This window comes from Nicotiana tomentosiformis, chromosome 11 (assembly GCF_000390325.3).
Source record: "Nicotiana tomentosiformis chromosome 11, ASM39032v3, whole genome shotgun sequence".
Lineage (NCBI taxonomy): Eukaryota > Viridiplantae > Streptophyta > Magnoliopsida > Solanales > Solanaceae > Nicotiana > Nicotiana tomentosiformis.
In genome coordinates, this window is record NC_090822.1 from 126,063,866 (window position 1) to 126,087,250 (window position 23,385).

The following is a 23,385-nucleotide window of genomic DNA, read 5'->3' on the forward strand; positions in this document are numbered from 1 at the left end:
AAAATGTTGATAGACTCCAATTAATCTAAAATTAAGTGGATCTACCAAAAACGACCTTGTGAGAAATGCTCACCATGACTAATATCGATTTTTGGTGTTTTGGGTCATGAAATAGGAACTGATAACTATGTCTATTTTCTCATGTATTTATAAATGTGATGATTTTTTTGAATTTAATTGACGAACTCCGATTGGTCCAAAACTAATTGAACCATCGGATACGGTCTTATGAGCAATAATCACCATAACTAACATTGTTCTTGGCATTTCGAGATCATAAGAATGTTGTGCATGGCCACATGGAACCTACCCATACTATACACGACCAATGTTGCTCAAGAAGTTAACGGATACTGATTGACCTGAAATTTGGTGGGTCCTTCAAAAAAGGTCCTGTGACTAATACTCTCCATGACTAACATCATTTTTGGAGTTTCGGAGTCATAAAATAGGAATTAATAATTATTTCCATTTACTCGTGTGTTTACATATATAGTAATTTTTCTGAATTTGGTTGAGAGACTCTGATTGGCCTAAAATTTGATGGATCCATTGGATACGGCCTTCTGAGAAATACTCCCCATGACTAGGGTCGTTATTTGGTGTTTCAGGGTTATAAGTATACTATGTACTGCCACATAAAACCTACATGTGCTTTGCACGGCCACGCAGAATGTGCCTGTGCTATGCAAAATCACTTGGGTCCTATCAGTGCTCAAAGAGTTGACCAACTTCGATTGACCTAAAATTTGGTAGGTCTATCGAAAATGACCTTGTGAGGAATACTCGTCATGAATAATATTTTTTTTTATCATTTTGGGGCCATGAGACAGCAATTGAGGATTATTTATGTTTTTTCGGGTGCTTATATACAAGATGATTTTTCTTAATTTGATTGATGGACTCCGATTGACCTAAAAATTGGTAGAACCATCAGATATGATATTGTGAGTGATACTCACCATGAAAACGTTGTTTTGACATTTTGGGATCATGAGAATATGAGGGTAGGCTAGAATCGCATGTTTTAGTCATAGTTTGTACACCAATTACTGCACTTTACTTGTGTTTGAGATTAAATATTAGTATATTGCACTTATTGTGTGTTTTATGCCTTGCAGGAAGTGATTTCGAGTTAAAAATATATTCGCGAGCTAAATTGAACAAGTTGGAGCTTTGAAGTCTGAGTAAAAACCCAAGGGATTAACCCGAGATCATGTTCGGGGTCCGGGAGCCAAGTCTGGATATAGAAACGCGAAGAAAACAATTTACTCTGGAAGTCATTCACTGTCGCGCCGCATGGGATAAGGTAATTTCACCTGGGCCCATTCCTAAAGTGTATAAATACACCAAAAAGATATTTTCTTAGGGACTTTGGACCTTGGAAGCTTTGGGAGAGCATTGAAGGCTACAAGACACAGGATTTCATCATCTTTCCATCAATTCAATACGAGAGTTTGGAATGTAAAGTTAGATTGATGCTTTCTTATTCTTCAATTATATTTGTGATGACTTCATCCATGATTGTGGAGTAGTTTACCTTAGGGTTTGACGGATATAGTATTTTGATAAATATTTGTGGGGTTTAACTCTAGTTTATGCCTGAATTCGTTTATGGAGTTTTGAATTGTTGTAATTTTATTCATCAATTTATTTAATCGAAAGAGGAATATCTTGGTGATTATCTTTGCATTATTTTGTTTGATTTAATTCATTGATTATCTTGAGTAATAAAAAGAGCTTGTTGAATTGTTGATTGAATCAAGTTAGGAAAATATTCGAGAGACGTTTTCCTAAGGATCAATCCATTAACGCATTCTTGCACACTTCACAGTGCTTATATTAGTTCATCTCGTAGAGTTAAGGTTTAATCGAGAGACGAGTCTTGACTACACGTTTGAACTAATTATCGAGTGAATTCGTGAGAATCATTAAACATTTGAGTGAACTAAACTAGAGTTAAGTCACCAAATGGCCATCTTGCACCTATCCTGTCAAACCCTTATTCCTCATATTGATAAGAAATCAACTCTGCACTCTCCAATTCCTTATTGTCCATTGTCAATTGCTTTATTTTAGTAGTTAAACTTAGTTCATAATCAATTAATTCAATTGTTGAACCTCCTGGATAGCGTTAAGATGGAAATTACTTGAGCATTGTTTAAATTCAATCCCTGTGGAGACGATATTATATTATACTATCTTTGATTAGCGAGCACCAATTTTGTGTTGTGTTTTGCGCTCGTCAAAATACTATGCACGACCACTTGAATTCTAACGGTGCTCAAAACGTCGTTAGAATCTGATTGACCTGAAATTTGGTGGGTCCATCGAAACACTCTTTGTGAGCAATACTCACCATGACTAATGTTATTTTTTGACGTTTAGGGCATGAAACAAGAATTAATGATTATGTCTATTTTTTCGTGTATTTATATACATGATGATTTTCCTGAATTTGATTGATGAACTTTGATTGGCTTAAACAGTAGTGGAACCATCAGAAACATCTTTGAGAGCAATACTTACTATGATTAACAATATTTTTTGGCATTTCGAAGTCACAAGAATACCATGTACGGCCACATGAAACCTACCCGTTCTATGCACGACCAGTTAGATCCTACCAGTACTAAAAAAGTTGATGGACTCTAATTGACTTGAAATTTGTTGGGTCCATCGTAAACGGCCTAGTGACTAATACTCGTAATGACTAACATTATTTTTAGGCATTTTTGGGGTCATAAAATATAAAATAATAATTATGTCTATTTTTTCGTGTGTTTATATGCATGATGATTTTTCTGAATTTGGTTGATGGACTCCGATTAGTCTAAATATTAGTGGATCTATCATATACGGCCTTGTGAGTAATACTCAACATGACTAACGTTATTTTTTGGTATTTCAGGGTCATAAGAATACTATGCACGACCATATGAAACTAACTCGTACTATGCACAACCACATAGATCCTACCATTACTCAAATAAGTTGACGGACTTTGATTGACCTGAAATTTGATGGGTCTATCAGAAACGACATACTCGCTTGACTAACATTGTTATTTGGTATTTCAGGATCATGAAAGAAGAATTAATCATTATATCTGTTTTCTCGTATGTTTATATAAATGGTGATTTTCCTAAATTCGGTTGACAGACTCCATTGTGCTAAATATTAGTAGATCCATACGGCCTTGTGAGCAATACTCACCGTGCCTAACATTACCTTTTGGTGTTTCGAGGTTATAAGAATACTATATACCCAGAGGCGGATCCAGGATTTAAATTTTATGGGTTCAACTTTTAAAGTTATGAGTTCATATCTATTTTTTTGTAATTTTAATAAATTTTTACACATAAATTTTTACTCAGTGTCAAAAGTTATGGGTTCAATTGAACCCGGTAGTAATATACTACATCTGCCCCTGTATATACCGCCACATGAAACCTACATATGCTATGTACCGCCACATGAAACTTGCATGTGCTATGTACTTCCACTTGAATCCTATTATGCTCAAAAAGTTGACCGACTGCGAGTGACCTGAAATTTGGTGAGTTCATAGAAAACGGTCTTATGAGCAATACTCGCCATAAATATATCGTATTTTGGAATTTTGCGGTAATGAAACAAGAATTAATGATAATTTCCATTTTTCGTGTATTTAAAAATTTAATTGATTTTTCTGAATTTGGTTGACAGATTCCTATTTGCCTAAAAATTGGTAAAACCATCGGATACTACCTTGTGAGCAATACTCATCATGACTAACCTTATTTTTTGACATTTAGGAGTCATAAGAATACTATGCACGGCCATATGAAATCTACTCGTGCTATACACGGTCACTCAGGTCCTTTCGGTGCTCAAAAAATTAACGGATTCTGGTTGATCTGAAATTTGGTGGATCCATCGAAACCGACCTTGTGAGCTATACTCGTTATGACTTACATCATTTTTCAGTATTTTTGGATCATGAAGTAGGAATTAATGATTATGTCTACTTTTTCGTGTGTTTCTATACATAATAATTTCCCGGGTAGAGTTACTTTTGTTCAATGAGAGTCAATAGACAATATTTGCCAGAAAACTACACTGCGTAGATAGTTTTAAAAAATTGTGCCTACATTATGTTTACTTTTTTATATTTTGAATCCCTTTAGTAAAGCGATTGGCAATAATTTTTCAGGTGATTTTTACATTTGATGATAGATATTATCAAAGGAAATGTCCAGTATTATGAGATCCTTTAAGTTTGTTCTTTTATCAACCTTTTCTTTGTCTTCTTCTAAAGTCTTTTCCTCCTAAGAAATCGTTAGTGTAATGATAATAGCATTTTTCATGTGATAAACTTTTAGGATCATTTTAATTATTAAAGGAGAAAATGGGATGCAGTCAATATCATCTTATTTTCCATTAAAGTGAATTCAAAGTGACTATTTCACACACACAAAAAAGTGACGGAAAAAACATAGAAAAGGAATTCTATATTATTTATTTATTTTAAATAATAATCAGTTACGTTTCACATGACTAATGGAGTAAACATATGGTGAACAAATTAACAGAGAAACAAACAATTGAAAGTCCAAGGAAAGAAGTCAAATTTGAATAGTTTGTTATAAGCATAGCATCTAATCCTCTGATGTCGACAAGCATTTCAAAGTCCAACTATAGAACTGCTAATATTCTTTAATCATTTACAACTTTTAGTTGTGAACATATCTGATTTTGTTCACATTCTTACTCGATAACCACTAAAGTAGGGACAGTTTTTCATACTCTTTTGTATCTAGTAGTATTAGCTTCTTCTTTTTTTTTTATCTATACTATATACCAAAAAGGCCAAAACTGTCCTACACTATTCGATTTGATACAAAAATGTCTTTCGTTTTTTTTCTCATACACATTTCATTTCATTCCCAAACTCTAACATTTTCTTGCTTAAATTGTTATTTTTATTGTTGTGGTGGTGGCGCAAATTCCTCCATTTGCAGAATCTAAAAGATGAAGAAGTTACATTGTCTTTTGAAATCGGGTTTGAATTAATAGGGTTTAAAATTGGGACGGGTCAACCGAAACTCAGGTTATGGTGGTTTTTTCTTTTTAAGTTAGCAAGGGTTCATATTTAGGCTAATGGGATGGTAACACGTGCATATTCATTAAATTTTTCTACTTCTTTTAGATAAGTCCGTTAGTAATAAGGGCATAATTGAGCCACTAAGATAACGGTGGGAGTATTTTTGGCTCAATAGGTGGATGAAGGTCATTTTTGTACCAAATAAAATAGTCTAGAGGCAGTTTTGGACCCTTTTCCGTACTAGTATATATTAATAAAACTATAAAGGCAACTGCCTTCATCAGGCAAGAGTTCTTACTCAAAATTAGTCCCCTTTCTTCACAACTAACTTAAACCATAGACTAAATGGCAGCTAAATATGGCGTTTGAGTAGTGTTTTATTGCTCGAGGGTAACTCCTACTTATTTAGTTGTCTTTGACACGCCCCTGACGTGCGAGCCTGATCCATTTTCATGAGCCAAGCACAAGAAACTTGATAATGGTTGGCAGGGAGACTTTAACTCATAACCTCTACCTGCTTTGATATCAATGTCGAATTATGTGACCATATTATCTAAACTTTTAAGCTGTTAGAGAGGGTACATTTCACGTTACTTAATTATGTCTTTCAAATGCCATTGTCAAAACGGCAGTAGCACCTTATAACATGAGACATTTGGAATCACTACAACAACTAACATGTCCAGTTTCATGATTCAGGTTATACAGAACAGAGAGCACCAGCATAAGCATGAACCAAAAAAGAAGGAAAAATTGTAGGTGGGTTGTGCTTAAATTTGTAGGCGGATCGTGCTTTCTATACCAAAGTCAATCTCGCCTGTCGATCTAGTGCTAATATCAAGATTGACACCAGGTTATGAAAACCTGGTTCACTCAAGAATTGTACACAAACAGGTCTGCATGAAGATAAGCTTGTGAAATTTTCTTGGTATATAGAAGGATTTAGTTGCATTTTACATTGTAAGTTATACCGTATACAGATTTACTGTGGTATCTCATTGGCCAAAGTAATGCAAAGTAAACACTAAGGACTGAGGGGTCACGTCAAACTTACCGCCAAACTCACAAAGAATCCTAAGAATGCACCAGCTATGACTTCAACCTCTGTATGACCAACTTGTTCTTTCAATGGAGCAAAAGTAGATGAGACTCTTCTTTCATCAGGTTTAAGCAATAGAGTAACATTTTTCAACCTTGGTTGAAAAGGACTTGATTCGTCTAATAATCGAGGATCAGGGCTCTCTGTACCTGAGGATAATTTCTCTTGTATAGAATCCGTCAAAACATCAAGTTCGTTATTAGATGGAACTGAGTTTATTTGATTTCTGAACAAAGCTTTATTGAACGCTTTTGCATGAATGCCTACTTCCCTTCGAACTCCCTACAGAAGCAAAATATTGAAGGTGAGACAGACCAGACGTATAAAGAAAAAGGAATAAAAGAGGTTTTAAAAAATGGAAAGAAAAGGAATAACTCATCCTATTTCTTCGATGACTGTATAAGTTTTACCACTACATTTTTCCACTTAATTCAAACATATGAAAAGCAGGGATTTTTGGATGAGACAATTCAGGGTGTACAATTGACGAAAAAAATATAGAATATAATTTCCCTACCTGTATCAGCAGTAATTGCTCATCTTTTCCTTTTAGAGCAAGTAGAGAGTTTCATATTGTGGCCTCGTAACAACTGAGTATTGTTCTTTTACTTTCACAGTTAGTGAAAAATTTACATTTTAAGTATGTTTTCAACCATATAATAGCGGCGCAAATAGAAATTTAGCCCAACTCACATAACATTAGCCTTTATATGAAATATATATGGTTCACATCTGTTTAGCTGGGAAGATGACTGGTAACGTGAAATTTATCTTCCTAGGATAATATCCTTTCTGCTTTTGTTGTCATTGCCGAGTTCCTTCTTAGTTATCCAAGAAAAGAATGACGAGTGTCTTCTTGAAGAAATATCGACAAAAATCACTCCCGTCTCCTGCTATATTTTACACTTCAAAGGATTGTGTTTAGAGCTGTTATGCCACAAAGAACCTTAGAACACCAGCTCTGATCAGATTCATAGTTTCCAAATTTCAAACTTGTTTTGATAAAAGTATCAAATGGCACTATTAATAGTTATCTTATTCTTTTCTGCCCCTACAGCTTTTTTTCAAAGGGGGGAACTAGCAGTCTTAGCACAAGGCAAAATCTAGCATTTTCTCATATTGCAATAGGTGTGAGTCGAGCAACGTACAAAGTCTGAAAGAAAATTTTTCTTGAAGTGAAGCTGGAAAAAGAAAAGGAGGGACACTCAAGTTTCCGTAACATACCTGTGCATCATACATCACAAGGCCAGCGTAAACTACTGCTAAACCAAAAATCGAATCTGAAAAGCCCCTGCAGTTACAGCACTCATAGCATGTCACTCATAGCTAGACAAAAACAACTAGTCAAGAAAACAGAAATAATTGCAACACTACAATGTTTTCTCCAAAGTTCTAATTCATGTGTGACTTCCTCTAGGGGGAAAATACAAAAGGAGTAAATACCTTTCTAAGCCAAGGGCAGTGGCTGTGGCGACTACTGCCTGTCATTTCGAAGTAGATAAAATTAAATGAGACGGAAATGAAAAAAAAGACAGCAAAGCTAGTTTCTGCGTATATAGCTAAATTTTCTTCTACCAGTTTATAATAGACTAATTTGGGACTGAAGCGCTGATCAGTTTATTGCAGACTTTGGTTTTGAAAGCAGGTCGTGTAAATGATAGGTGAGGTTATACAAGGTTGTGAAAGCATAGAAGGATAAAGATCTTACAGATGAGTGTGTAGAAGGGAAACCACCAGCCTGTAAGGCAGTCTTGAAATTGAACTCATTGCCATAAAATAGAGTTGAAGTAAAAGGCTTCATCAGCTGACCAACAGCTGCAGACACCGCTGCTGCAACCAAAACCTGTGGGTCGGTTAAAAACAAATTAATAACAAATCTTTCCACATCGATGCTTCTTCTGGTAGAACATTGCTTCCACACCTTACATTGCCTAATCAAACCATTTCCTATTAGGATTTCAGAAGATTATGAGAGCGTGATCTGTTCATTCTCAAGACAGTTGCCCCGTTTTCCAGGTTTAGGCACAAATGCCTGGAATAAGAACCAAATGAGGCATCTTTCACCATACGAACGTTAATCCAATAAATTTAGAGCCCAATAGAGACATAATATACAACCAATTAGAATCCCCTCTTTATGGTGAACAACTGGAAGTTAACTATCTATAAATACACATACAATGCAACTAAAATACTCCACTTTTCTTTGAGATTGTAAAGAAAATGAACATCCTGTAACACTTCTTATATTATCATACATTTGGAATTGACCCTCCATATACTATAAACATTAAGCCTACATAGACCTGAACTGAGACATTTCCCACCATACATAGTGTAAATCAGACCAATTTGGGAACTAATTGACAAATGTATACACAATCACATATTACTAAGTAATCATAAAAAGATTGAATCTAGATTTAATCTTATTTGTGAAACTGACGCTACAACTCTCACCATACACAATAACAATCCAACTAAACTGCAGACTAATTGATACATAAAGATTCCAACTTTACACAAAAGAACCAAGAAAAGCAAACCATCTAGAATAAGATGAGACATTTTCACCATACATAATGGAAATCGAACCAATTTGGGACCTAATTGACAAATTTTCACACATTTTTACATCTAAATTTAGCTTATGGAAAAATACTATATCAAAATTTATTAATTTTTTATGAAACTGACCCTCCATCTCTCACCATACACTATGAAAATCCAACAAAACTTAAGCCTAACTGATACATAAAGATTCCAACTTTACACAAAAGAACCAACAAAAAGCAAAAATCAAGAATAAGGGGGTAAAAAAAGATGAACTTTTTTTGTACATATCAAACAAAAATATGAAGTGGAGTGACTAACCTTGTTATGGATAACATCAGTAATGTCTTCTATTCCAATCCCATGAAGACACAGCAACTTAGGCAAAGGTTTATAGGACAAAGAAGATGAAGAAAAACATCTACCATGTTTTCTAGGACAAGGATATATGAGGATTTTAGTTGTTGGATTGTTGTAAATTGAAGTGTTATGTCTTCTGCAGAATCTTAAAGAAGCAGATGGAGAGCCCCAACTTTGCAACAACATGTTTTTCTGTTAACAGTGTTCAACTGTTGGAAGTTAGTTTAGCTTTGTTCTGCGTTTACTTTGCTCCACTAACATAGCAGCTAGAGAAGTAATGATGTGTTCAAGTAAAATTACATTTTCATCCCTGCACCTTTTTTCTGTTTTTTTCTTTTATCATTTAGGAGTACTATAATTGTTTTTAATAAGGTTTTTTCATTTATATATTTTTTTTTATTTTTCCCTTATCGATTTTTTTTTGGTTGAGGGAGGGGAGGAGAATGAGGTGGCTCTAGGGGTGGTAAACGGACGGGTCATATCGGATATGAGCGGGGTCAAAACGGATAATGCAAAAACGGATAAATTATTCGACCTAACCCATATTTAATACGAATAAAAAACGGGTTAATCGGCGGATAATATGGATCCAGATTATCCATGACTTCTTGAATATGATCACTTTTGAAAGAATTTCTAGTCTCCTAAACTTGAAGAACCTCCAATTTTAAGCTTTACAAATGTAGAAGTGAAATCCATTAGTTATCTATTGGTTATCCATTTTTTAAATGAGCTAGTCTTACGGTAAGTGGGTTGCACGTGTAGCCTATCTAAATGAGTATAAATATTTTTAAATATCATATAAAGATTATTTTTGAATTAAAATAAATGTGTAAATTTATATTTAAAAAGAATATTATTGACTATGTATAGCTAATTCAATAAGGGATATCAATTTATAGCCCATATTTCAATTTACAACCAACTAGCCTAAAAGTAATAGGCTAAGATTCAATATCCAACTCCAATAGATTCTAGAAATTACTATTTAATTTTTAAAAAGGATTACTCAACCTTTTAAGTTAATTTTCGAATCAGTAACTGTGACTCAAATATTAGTTCAACAAAACAAATCCATTTGGATGGTGAAAATTAAATTTTTAACAAGCTTAAACATGTGGGTTTAAATTTCGAATTTGATTTTGTGAGAAATTTAGCGTGGATGTTATTTAGACTTGTTAGAAATAGTATAAGGAGGTTGTATATAAAATTTGAAGTCATTTAATGGAGATTTGGACTGGTTTTGAACAAGAATTGCAACTAAAAATCGTGGAAGAAGTTCGTCTACAGACGCTTGTATAAAGGTGTATAATAGCATATAATAGTGTATAAGATGTGCTTATACACTCATATACACTATTATACAATATTATACATAATTATACAAAAAACTGACTTCGTCTTCTTCCTTGCGTCTTTTCTAAAATTTAACTCAAATTTTGCTCAAATCTATTCCAAATCACTTCAAATTTAAATTTTGAACTCCTTTTGATATTTTTAATCAATTGGAATAACACCCAATCCAATCAACTAACAAACTCAAAAAATCCTATTTTCGAAAGCAAAGCTTTGAATAGCCTTCAATGGTGGACTTCTACTCTTCAATTTTCTTACATTGCAACCAGGTGACACAGGGTAAGAAGCAGCAATAGCGGACGGCCCCTTGAAGCATATGTAGAAGATGTGAGAAGAAGAGAGAGTGAAAACAATGGTTGTGAGAACACATATTTAACTCCATAACTTTTAGAAGCAATGGTTGTAAGAACACAAGTTTTGAATTTGCTAGTGCTTTCAAAATATATACGATATGGGCTAGATCGGGTAAAACTTAAAAATATGGGCTATTTTTTGTTATGGTGTGAGGTCATGTGTATTTTCTTGTAATTCTTTCTATTTTTTCTTATTTCTTACCCTTTTGATATCCGCATTGGGACTCAACTAATTAGCACTTACAGATTTAAGTCTAGTATTCCTCCTCCTTTCATTTTTGCAGACATGGTTTCAACCTTATGCTGGTTGAAATGGCGATGCTAAGCATTAATGAGATACACGACTTTATAAATAGTTAACTTTATTACTAATTAATGAGACTTTAAAAGTCGGTCTTAATTAATAATTAAGTTTAACAACCTTGCTTGCTAAATGTTAACGGAGAATCAGGGGCGGAGCCAGCCTTTTGGCTACGGGTTCGGTCGAATCTAGTAGTTTTGGTCAAAACCTTTTATTTGTCTTAAGAAATTCATTGAATATACACAAATTATTAAGTTAGAACCCAGTAACTTAAAAGAACTTGAATCCTGAACCCATAAGATTCAAATCCTGACTCCATCTCTGCCGAGAACGATTGTTAAAAACTAACCGTTTACGTTTAATATTGTCTCACTAGTACTTCCTCTATTCATTTTATGTGGCGGTATTTAATTAATTGATCATAGAGCTTAAGAAGAAAGAAGACTTTTGGCATATATCAAAAGTGACTTTGGACTTGTCGGTAATATGGCATGATATTTCTATAGCTATAAAGGTATGTTATTAAGGATAAACTAAATAATTTAAAGTTAAAAAAAAAAAACAGATACAGTTGAGCATATATACATAACACTAGCAATGTAAACAAAATTATATTATTTTATTATACACTGTGTTATACTTTCGATTCTAACTGTAATAGTTTATAATTAATAATCCTCTAGTACAATATAAAAGGCTTTTAAAGCAACTCACTAAAATGTGGTGAGGGAAATAATTTTTTATATTAACTAATTATTCATAACAATTTATCAAATTAACTGAAGCAAATTCTAAGCATCATTATCTAAACGCAAGTAGGCAATGACTGAGAAATGTAAATGAGCATTTAATACATTAAGATTGTCATATTTTTCGGTAATTCCTCCTTTTATACAATGTCATTTTTCATTCATCAAAATTTTATGCATATTTGATTTTAATTTGGCTAGGGAAATATTGGATTTCCAAATTTTGTATAGACAATTCTGACACTTTAGTCTGATACTTTTAGAATATGTTACTCTACCGTACAAATACAATAAAAGTTTAACAAAATTCGGTACTTCTTTTAATTTTTCTCACAAGACATTGTCCTAAAATTTTATTTGCGCGCTTCAATGAAAATTTTGTGGAGTTTATGTGTGATGACCCAAAATGTATCTTTAAATTTAATAAATAATTATGTGTTTTAAAACCTAGAAAAGCATTAATTATCATTCATCGACTTGTGTGCACAGTCTGTAAAATATTTTGGAAAGTTTTTATGTGAAAAATGGATTAAAATGTGAAATAGAGCCTTAAAACTCAATTGAGTTGACTTTGGTCAACATTTTAAGCAAACGGACCCGAATCAGTATTTTGACAGTTCCAGTAGCTCCGTATCGTGATTTGGGACTTGGGCGTATGCCCGAAATTTAATTTAAAAGTCCCTAACTCAAGTTATGACCATTTAACGGAAACTAGTAATTCAAAGGCTAAAGATTTCTAAGTTTGACCACGAGGTTGACTTTTTGTTATCAGAGCCGGAATCCGATTCTGAAAATTTAAATAGCTTTGTTATGTCATTTAGGATTTGTGTGCCAAATTTGAAGTCATTCCGGATTCATTTAATATGTTTTGGCATGATTTTGCAAATTGAAAAGTTTAAAACTCTTAAATTCGAATCGAGGTGTGAATTGTAATTTTAGCGTTGTTTGACGTGATATTAGACCCCGAGTAAGTCTGTATTATATCACGGGACTTATTGGTATATTCGGACGGGGTCCCAAATACCTCGAGTGTGATTCGGATCGAATTTTGAACTTAAGCCAATTCTGGAAAATTCGGCCTCTGATGTAATCGCACCTACGAGGGTCTTGGCCGCAAGTGCGATGCTGCGGGTGCGGCGGAATTGCGCAGATGCGGGACTGGGCTGGCCTGGGGTCTTCGCAGGAGCGACCATTTTGCGCAGAAGCGGATGTCGCATGTACGACAGGAATGTCCGCAAATGCGGAACTTCAATTGGCAGCCTGGCATCGCAAATGCGAGTCCGTAAATGCGGAACTTTTATTCGCAGATGCGAAAATGACTGGGCAGAGCCCATAAATTCGGAAGTCGCCATTTTTACTCATTTTTTAGTTTTGAGTCTCGGATTTTGGCGATTCCAAAGCGATTTTTCACGACTTTAAATTGGGTAAGTGTTCTATAACCAAAAGTGATTATATTTCATAAATCCATGTCTATATTCATCATTTATTTCGGATTTAGATGGAAGAAATTGAAATTTTTATAAATTCTTTCAAAAACGAAAAATTTAGATTTGAAGGTCCATTTGACATCGGAACTGAATAATTTTTGTATGGTTGAACTCGTAGCGGAACGGGTGTTCGAATTTTGTGAGTTTTTTCGGGATTTGAGACGTGGGTCCCACTATCGAATATTTTAATGAATTTCAAATTTTTATCCGGAAAATTAGTAAATTCATATGGAATTAATTCATATGATTCGTATTGAATATATCGAATTGTTTGTGAATAGATTTGAAGCTTTTGGAGATAAATTTAAAAGAAAAAGTTGTGGTTGAGTAATTGATTGGAATTTGCAAAGCGAGGTAAGTGTCGTGGTTAACCTTGACTTGAGAGAATAGAACCCTTAAACTATTTGTTATGTGAAATGCATGTGAACGACGTATAGGTGAGGTGACAAGTGTCTATACGTCGTCAAATTAATTGTTTACATAATTACTTGAAAAGTCATAAATCGTTTTAAATCACGAATTAACATTTAGCATATTAAATATTAAACTGCTTATTTTCTCCCTGATTTTCATAATAATTTGTTATTTGTCATTGTTTATTTTATAATTAAATCATAATTATTGTATGTTTGTTGTCCTATAATTTTATATTAATTGTTGCATTTATTGGGAAAAGTTTTTCTTTAAAAATTGGTAAATGGATATATTGGAGGATCGGGTTGCACGCCGCAACAGAATTGATTGAAATGAATATATTGGAGGATCGGGTTGTACGCCGCAACAGACTTATTAAAAAGTCCATATTGGAGGATCGGGTTGCACGCCCCAATAGACTTATTAAAAGTCAATATTTGGGGGATCGGATTACACGCGCAATAGACTTATTAAAAGTCAATATTTGGGGGATCCGATTGCACGCCGCAATAGACTTATTAAAAGTCAATATTTGAGGGATTGGATTGCACGCCGCAATAGATTTATTAAAAATTAATATTTGGGGGATCAGATTGCACGCCGCAATAGACTTATTTAAAAATTAATATATATACTTGATTAAAAATAATTATATAAGAGGATTGAAAATGAATATGTTGTGAGAGTGGTTTGCATGCTGCAACGGGAATTGATGAAAATGATAATTGGTTATGATTACTGAGTTGGCTTCAATTATTATAAATGAGTCACGAACTCTAACTGAATACATAGAATGATCACGAGTACCGAATATACAATACTGTTTGATTAAAAATTAACAGTACAATAAAATAGAAAGGCTCCAAGGGACTACGACGACCAAGCAGCTTTACCTTGAATCCTTACGATCCCGCTTTAATTCTTCTCAAGTCCAATAACTCCAATACCTGGCTCTGCACAAAAAATAATGTGCAGAAGTGTAGAGTGAGCACGCACAGCGGTGCCCAGTAAGTATCAAGACTAACCTCAATGGGGTAGAGACGAGGTACAGTCAAGAAACTCACTAGTCTAATAACCTGTGCAATATAATATACAAAAATAATAGGAAGCAAATAATAATAAAGTCACGATAAAACAACCAGTGATATGCACAACAAACAACAGGAATACCATTAATATCACTCAGCAATTAATAAACACAATTATACCCAATTAAATCAAGCCCTTCAAATAAATGTCTTTCACATAGTTCTTCCAGATAACTCTCTTTCAAGTATAATTTTCTCAAATAATTATTTTTCAAATATAATTCTTTCAATAAATCTTTTTAAATACAATTTCCTCAAATAAATATCTTTCAAAATACAATGCTTTAATATAATACTTTCTAAGTAAAAATCCTTCTAAATAAATATTTTAAATATAATTCTTTCAATTAAAAAGTCACCATGTGATACCTCATTTCAAAATCATCAAAATACGGATCTCAACCCATTTTCATATTTCAACGACACCTCTTGCACATAATTAAATCATCATATTGCCCGGCACCTCGTGCCCACATTTCATATCACAACTGCACGGACAATTCACGTGCCAAATATCATTATCATTTCATCACAGCACTTCGTGCTCACATTTTATATCACAACTGCACGGACAAATCACGTGCCAATATCCCCATCTCATATAAAAATTCACGGCACCTCATGCCCACATTTCCTTTTATAAACTGCCTGGCAATAGCCACAAGCTCCCAATTTCAACATAAATCAGATTATTATCAATTTACTAAAAACAAGACAAGTTTCACAAGGTATAAAAATAAACACAAGAAAATCACAATATCGCATGAAAATTGTCAACCCCACAACCCCACATCATCACATATCGTCCCTGACAATAGCCACCCTTATCGCTCATATTGCCACCCTTATCGCTCTTATAGCCACCCTTATCACTCCGCCCAGACAATATCAATAGCCAACAAACACAATAGTGAAATGCCACCCTTATCTTCCCAAAATAACAACTCACACAACACAGGAAAAAAAAAGTGCCTTTGGCTTTTGTGTATAATATGTCATGACATTTCTATAGCTATACATATATATTATTAAGGATAAAATAAATAGTTTTAAAATTTTTTAGATAGAGTTGAGCATATATAAATAACATGTATCAACTAGGTATGTCCTTTCTCACTTTCACTTAGGGCATCTTCAACCCTTGCACCATATTTGTACACCAAAATAGTACAAATTAACTCCAACCCATTACATTATTTTTTACACCAAAAAAGAATATTCCTTTTATATTATTCACTCTCTTCTATATTATATTATTTTCTTTTATTTAAATTTATTTTTTTATTCCATAAAACAAATCCTTTCTTTTTTCTTTCTTTTTACATATTCATCCCATATAATTCATATTTCTTTCTTATATAACCATTTAATATAAGTTGCTATTGTATTAAATATTTATTTTTATGTTATTTAATGAACATTGTGTTATTTATTAACAACATATTATATTTTAGATTTGCACTTTTCATTTTTTTGATGGTTATGTATTTTTATATAATTATAACTTATAATAAAATTAACTTACAATTTTATATAAAAAATAAAATATACGAAAATTAATTTATAAAAATTATACACCAAAATTAAAATATAAAATTAATATTATAAAGATATTACATAAAAAATATAAGTAATTATAAAATTTGTAATAAAAGATAATAATAAAATATTGATGAATAGTAATAGTGTTGATGAATAATGTTACACTAAATTTAATATGGTATAAGAAATGGTGTTGGATTGAAGCATCAAAACACCAAATCTTACACTAAAATAATACTTGGCTTCGAAAATAGCTTTGGGTTGGAGATGGTCTTTGGACATTAATGGCAATGGCTGCTTTTGTTTCAATATTTATCTTTTCTGCTTTAATCAGTTAGCATTATTTTGCTTCCCTGAAGGCTTTGTTAAATAATAAAAAATGATAACAAGTTAATTAATATGGTAACAATTAGAAATTAGTAATTAGTCATTCTTTAATGTATATATTGAAGATATTTGTAAAAGTTTAAGTTATACCCACCATCAGCGTAAGGAATTTTTACACCATCATGTATCCTTTTTTTGTTAGAGCAGTAAATATGTCTTATTTTTAATAATTTAAATCCCACAATTAAAGGTAGCTTATCTTAGATATTTGCGTAAAGAATATTTTACAGTAACAATATATATAACTCAAACTAGTAAACTTCTCGCGCTTTGCGCGAATTTTTAAAACGTAAAATTCATCAAACAATCATTCTCTATATTTGAGGAAGAATATTTAAACTTATACAAAGGAATATTTGAAAAAAAATGAATTGGTTAATATCTTTAGTACAGATTACTTAGCCTTGGTGATATAGGAAATATGAGCATTTCAACAAAGGGTGAGATTAATATAAATGTTCCATTCACATTAGATTCTTAAAGCGATTAAATATACGTAAACGAATGATATATTTTCTTCTGCATTTACGCATCTTAAAATCTCCATAAATGCATCTCCTTTCGTGATACAACCCACCATACTATAAATCGAGGCCAAAAAATCATTCAGCCTTCTTCAACAATTTGTCCATCAAAGATTCACTATCACTTTTTAAGTTAAAAACAAATTGAGAAGTAACTTAAAATCAAATAAGTAGCTTACGTGTGGGAGTGACATTAGGTGTATAGTCGAGGATCCTCCTCGAAGTAGTTTGTATAAGCCCAACAATATACATCCCCTCTATAATGTATTTAGGCGCACATTTCATTTTCCAAAAGTCCCTAGAATGTTAGGCAGGGAACACTTAACATAAATATTGAGTGATGCCATTTAAAGCTTTTAAAGTCCATCATTCCATTAAGATACATTGCACATCTTTATCCTAAAAAGCAAAGCCAATTCAGGCTGAGAAGGGCTTCCTCACACTTTATGCAATTAAGTTGGACCAATAAAGTCAAAGTAATGTTAAAATGATGGTAGAGAAAACTCATGAGATCTTCACTTGCAAAGATTAGATTTGTCATTTACACTGAATCCTGCTTATTGATCTTTAGCTCCTCCATAATCGACGCTAAAGACTGAAAATTGAGAGAGACAAACGTAATCCAATAAATGAATTAAACTCATTCGAAGAGCAAAACTGAAATCCGAAGTTTAGAAGAGCTTCATGCTATCGTGACTAATTAAAGAGGCGAGTGAGTAAATGTACCATTTTGCCAAATAGTTGAACAAATTTAAAGAACAGTTGAAACCAAAAAGCAAAATGGGGAGATCTGTGTTGCTCGCCGTTATTGATAAAGAACCGAAACTTGATCGTAAAGAGCAATATAATTGGTAAAACTTGAAGAGAAGGAATCAATGCAAACATTTGATTCAATTAATTAAATGAACCAAAAGAAGTTTTAGTGGCTGCAATAGAGCTTAACGTTGTCAAACATGAAGATTTAAAATGTTTATCAACCGGTAAATTAATTAAAGTCAAATTGTACAAGTAATATATGCAATAGTTCAAGATAAACTACAAGCTAAGAATCTCTATAATCCTAGGCAAAACATATCTTAACACGATTTCCAACATGTTCGTTTTGATTCCACAAAAAAAAATATTTCTCTTAAAACGCATGTTACAATTTTTAGGTAAGGTTCAAGTGTAAATTCCGGTACCAATGATATTATGTACTCTAACCATGTTTCTGTAGATTCCGTGGGTAGAAGTGGAGAGTCCAAACATATCTGGAAGCCCAAAGTCACCAAAAGAGTCACCCCTTACTCTTTTTCCTCTCCATTGCTACGATGCGCGAGGGAGTCGATCTATAGAGAAACATAACGCATGCATCCCTTACTCTTTATCCTCTCAATTTCAGTGTTAGTATCTCCCTACGATGAAAACATCTTCTCTGTTTTGCTGGATTTATATGATATCCAGGCCAAAACCATGCATCAAATCATTTTCCTGGATATATCCAATAATCTTATGTTTGTAACAGAGAAGAAATAAAGATATAAGTGTGTGACAGAGAGAGAGAATTTGTAGCATAGACAAATCATAGAGTTAAGAAAGAAGAAAAGTAGAAATGAGTCACAGAAAATAAGAAAACTGAGGATTCTTCATTGTATTCTTACGAACACGGCAATTGACGAAACGGAAGATATTAATTGCTTAGAACGAACTTGCCTTTGGAATTATAAGCGTACCGTAACTGCTATCTTAATTGTCACGGAGAGGTGGGAGAAAGAATAGGAAAAGAGGTGACTTTTGGTTGTTTTTACAGAAGTGACTTTTGGATTCTAAAAAGCAAATAAATAAGGGGGAAAAAAAAAGATAGTCCAAAAAATTGACAAAAAAGATAATTGAGTTTGTAGGGCAAATAGAGATGCCACATCATCTTCTATTGTCCCTCTTTTATATATTTATATAGATGTTTTGCTCCCTCCGATCCATAATAAGTGATCAATTTGCTTTAGGCACACCCATTAGGGAAACATAAAATTCTAGACAAAAATAATTAGTGTGACTAAACTACCCTTAATTAAATATTGCAGCATAGTTAATGTAAGGAGTAAAAGACTTTTTAGAAATACGTACATAAGGATAATTTTAAAAAAATAAATTAAATTTTTTCTTGATTATTTAAATAAAAACTTATTTTGGAACAAAACAAAAAAATAAATTAATCATTTATTATGTACACGAGAAAGTATGACAATATGACCAGCTACGGTGTTATATTCTCAAAGCCAAGGTGGATCCAACAGTTTAGTATTTCGAGAAAGTCATTTCAAAGGTCCTTTTGGTTATATTGGAGAAAACACGGTTTGGGTTTGGCAGAAATTTAAATATTTATGAGAAACTTTATTTAGTTTTTCTTAAATCTGATTCAATTGCGTATCTCACAGAGATGGAGAAGAAAGAAGAATGTAAGACATGCCGGTTAATTGCTTTTACTATGGTTCATATCACACGCCTTAACTCTCCAAATTAAATAAGTACTACTTTCTTGAAAATGGGTAGAAATTAAATAAGACCCATGTTTCATGCCTGGCCAAGTTAAAATTAAATGAAAGGCTCACCAATTTTTAAACCATTTAACAAATAATAGGAATATATATATATATATATATATATATATATATATATATATATATATATATATAGTTTAGGCCCTTTTTCGAAAAAAAATAATTAAAGCACTTCAAATTTTCCAAAAACTTTGACCTAATGGGATACAAATTATAAGCATGAGGATACAAATTTTATATATTTTTTGACTATTATTTTTACAGCGGCTATACAATGTCATTTTCTCCAAACTTAAAAGTGCAATTATACCTAAGAGTGGCAAGTGGGCCAGTCCAAACAGTCCCGGTCCCGGGTCGGTCCCAAATTAAACGGGCTAAACGGTCCCGAGCTAAGTGATCTTTTTGTAGGGACCGGCCTAAGACCGGGACCGAGACCGTTTGGTCCCGGGCTAAACGGTCCCGACCCGCGGGCTAAACGGGCTAAGTGCGCCCAACAGATTTCTTTTTAAAAAAAATTAAATAGATATTAGAGACAAAAGGAAGTTAAAAAAATATCTAAGGCAATGCTTTGTAAATTTTATTATAGAATTGTGACCTAAATTTTATTTAACATCCAAAATTTTAATGTGATGACCCAAAAGGTCATCTTATATTTTAGAACTCGAATCTGCGCTCTTAAGCCTTAAAAATCATATTTTTACCCTCTTCGATTTGCGTGCGCAGTCCGGGCAGGTTTTCGGAAAGCTTTTATGTTGAAAATTAATGAAAATAAGAATTTTTGCCTTAAAAGTTGATTTTAGTTGACTTCGGTCAATATTTTTAGTAAACAGATCCGGATCCGTACTTTGACGGTCCCGGTAGGTCCGTATCGAATTATGGGATCTAGGCGTATGTCCAGAATCGAATTCGGAGGTCCCTAGCTCAAGATATGAATTTTTGATGAAAATTAAAAGTTTAAAAATTAATTATTTCTAAGAATTGGTTGATATTTGGCATTGATAGAATCGGGTCCGTATTTTGGTTTCGGAATCCGGTACAGTTTTATTATGATATTTAAGACTTGTCTGTGAAATTTGGTGAGAAATGGAGTTGATTTGACGTGATTCGGACGTCCAGTTGAGAAGTTATTGATTTTAAGGTGTTCTTGAGAATTTCATTTGATTTGGTGCTAAATTCGTAGTTCTAGGCGTTATTTTGGCAGTTTGATCGCGCGAGCAAGTTCGTATGATATTTTTAGACTTGTGTGCATGTTTCGTTTGGAGCCCCGAGGACTCGTGTGAGTTTCGGATAGGCCATAGGGTGTTTTAGACTTTGGAAATCTTGTTTTTTTTCTGCCGAATCTGTATTCTGGCATGTCCTTTTTCGCGTTCGCGAAGGCACTCTCGCGAACGCGAAGCATAATCCAGTGAGGCTGAGAATTCTTCTTCGCGAACGCGAAGTGATGGGGGGATTTACCCTTCGCGAACGCGACCTGCTCATCGCGGACGCAAAACACTTGGGGACCTGGGGGAGGGTTGGTCGTTCCTTCATTGCGAACGCGAGCAACGTCTCGTGAACGCGAAGGCCAGGGGGCGTAACCATTGCAAACGCGAGCAACGTCTCGCGAACGCGAAGGCCAGGGGGGACGTAACCATCGCGAACGCGAGCTGCGTATTGCGAACGCGAGCTGGGTATCGCGAACGCGAAGGCTTGGAAGCTAGTACCCTTCTCGAACGCGACAGTGGCCTCGCGAACGCGATGCACACTGTCGCCCAGTGCATAAAATAGAATCAAACACGGGTTTAAGCTATTTCTTCAATATTTTTCAAGAACCAAATGGGTAGAGACGATTTTCAAGAGCCTTTTTCTTCCCTAAAGTATTGGTAAGTGATTCTAAACCATTCTTTCAATTACCTATTATATTCCTTGAATTATCAACTAAAAATCTAGAGTTTTTATGGTAGAATTAGGGGTTAGGGTAAAAAATAGGAATTTTGGAAATTTGGGGATTTAGGCCTCAATTTGAGGTCGGATTCCAAAATTAATTACATATTCAGGCTCGAGGGTGAATGGGGATTTAGGCCTCAATGGGTACCCGCGCTTACTAGGGGTGTATAGACTCCGGAGGGGCTCCTACAGCCCAAACGCTATAAACTGCACGAACATCTCACGTGTTGCACGGACATCTCACGTGCCATAATATAAATATCTGGATCCGCACGGCCAACTCACGTGCTGCTAAGGGTGGCAAGTGAGCCAGTCTTGGGCCTAAACAGGCTAAGTGGTCCGGTCCAAACGGTTCCGGTCCGGCCCCGGTCCGGTCCCAAATTAAACGGGCCAAACGGCCTCGGGCTAAATGGCCCCGGCCCGCGGGCTAAATGGGCTAAGTGGGCATAATGGATTTTAAAAAAATAAAAAAATAGAAATTAGAGACAAAAGGATGTTAAAAATAATATCCAAGTGTAAAGACAAAAATATTGTAAAGAGATATTCAAAGCAATGCCTTGTAATTTTATTATAGCATTAAACAATATGGCAATATTTTTCTTAGTCTTCATCCCCCCTATGGAATGAGCACAACAAGGTGCTAATACCACCATTGAGAAGAAAAATAAACTAATCAAGATGTGACAAAATATAAGTTACATAATACATACTAATTTTTGTTCATACAAGTTACATGGTATCTCTTACAAACTTCATAAATCTATCAAGGTCCGGAGGAATTTTCGTTGGTGGTGGCAGAAAAGTAGCTTGGTCATTGCCACTTCCGAGCGTAGCAACATCCTCCGCAAGTTCAGCTAGCATTTCTTCGTAAGCTTCGTCTTCATATGGTTGCGATTCAGCAAGTCCAAAATTTCTTCTTTCCGACCAGATCCAATCTCTGAAAAGTACTGATTTTTCCAAGCTCTCCCTCATAGACGCTCTATAATCAATGAGTTGAAGTCTTGCTTGATTGAAAGCGCTCTCTGATGCCATTGTTGAAGCTTGAATAGTTAAAATATCTCGGGCCATCCTTGAAAGAACCGGAAAGTATTTTTCTTTATCCTTCCACCATTCCAAAAGATTAAAGGAGCTGTCGGGATTCACTTCCTCAATTCCCTGCGACAAATATACTTCAAGCTCATTTAGTTGTGAAAATCACTACTACTAGAACCTTGAGAACCCCTAAACCCCGCCCAAGCACTAAGTGCTCTTACTCCCGCAGTTCTTTTAGATGATTGAGAATCAGAAGAAGAAGGAGTTGGAACATTTGGTCTAGCATGATTTAATGCAACTTGATAAGTATTAAAAATAGTTTGAGCATTTATTCTAATTGTGGCTATTGCTTCTGGAAGTTGAGATAATTCCTCATCTTCAAGTGCTAAACCATTATAAACAGTTTCATACCAAAAATGAGGACCTCCTAATTTCATACAAGGATTTAACATAGCAGAAACACCATAAATAGGGGGGATAGGGAAAAAAAAATATTTTTTACACTTTTTTCTCATAGAATCAATAGCAAGTTTATAAATTTCCCCACCCTCTGAAAAATGAGCAAACAAATTTGCAAGTTCTGCAATATAA

At 34.0% G+C, this 23,385-nt stretch overlaps 1 protein-coding gene and 1 long non-coding RNA gene across 2 annotated transcripts; both read right to left on the minus strand.

The window, feature by feature from the left end:
* Window positions 1–5,987: 5,987 nt before the first annotated feature.
* Window positions 5,988–9,346, minus strand: LOC104116445 (uncharacterized). The gene is made up of 5 exons (XM_009627298.4): window positions 9,060–9,346; window positions 7,894–8,028; window positions 7,629–7,666; window positions 7,410–7,476; window positions 5,988–6,467 (listed from the first exon to the last, which is right to left on the minus strand). Exons 1-5 carry the CDS (start codon window positions 9,282–9,284, stop codon window positions 6,126–6,128), a joined length of 807 nt encoding a protein of 268 aa, XP_009625593.1. The 5' UTR covers window positions 9,285–9,346; the 3' UTR covers window positions 5,988–6,125.
* Window positions 9,347–14,487: 5,141 nt separating this feature from the next.
* Window positions 14,488–19,091, minus strand: LOC138900952 (uncharacterized). The gene is made up of 2 exons (XR_011412341.1): window positions 18,481–19,091; window positions 14,488–14,711 (listed from the first exon to the last, which is right to left on the minus strand). It is a non-coding gene; the product is annotated as an uncharacterized lncRNA (long non-coding RNA).
* Window positions 19,092–23,385: the final 4,294 nt, after the last annotated feature.

Coding starts and splice junctions, on each gene's coding strand:
- LOC104116445 (XM_009627298.4), bottom strand. CDS start 9,284: ATGTTGTTGCAAAGTTGGGGCTCTCCATCTGCTTCTTTAAGATTCTGC. Junction 8,029..9,059: donor CTGATGTTATCCATAACAAG/GTTAGTCACTCC, acceptor ACCGACCCACAG/GTTTTGGTTGCAGCAGCGGT. Junction 7,477..7,628: donor ACTGCCCTTGGCTTAGAAAG/GTATTTACTCCT, acceptor CTGTAACTGCAG/GGGCTTTTCAGATTCGATTT.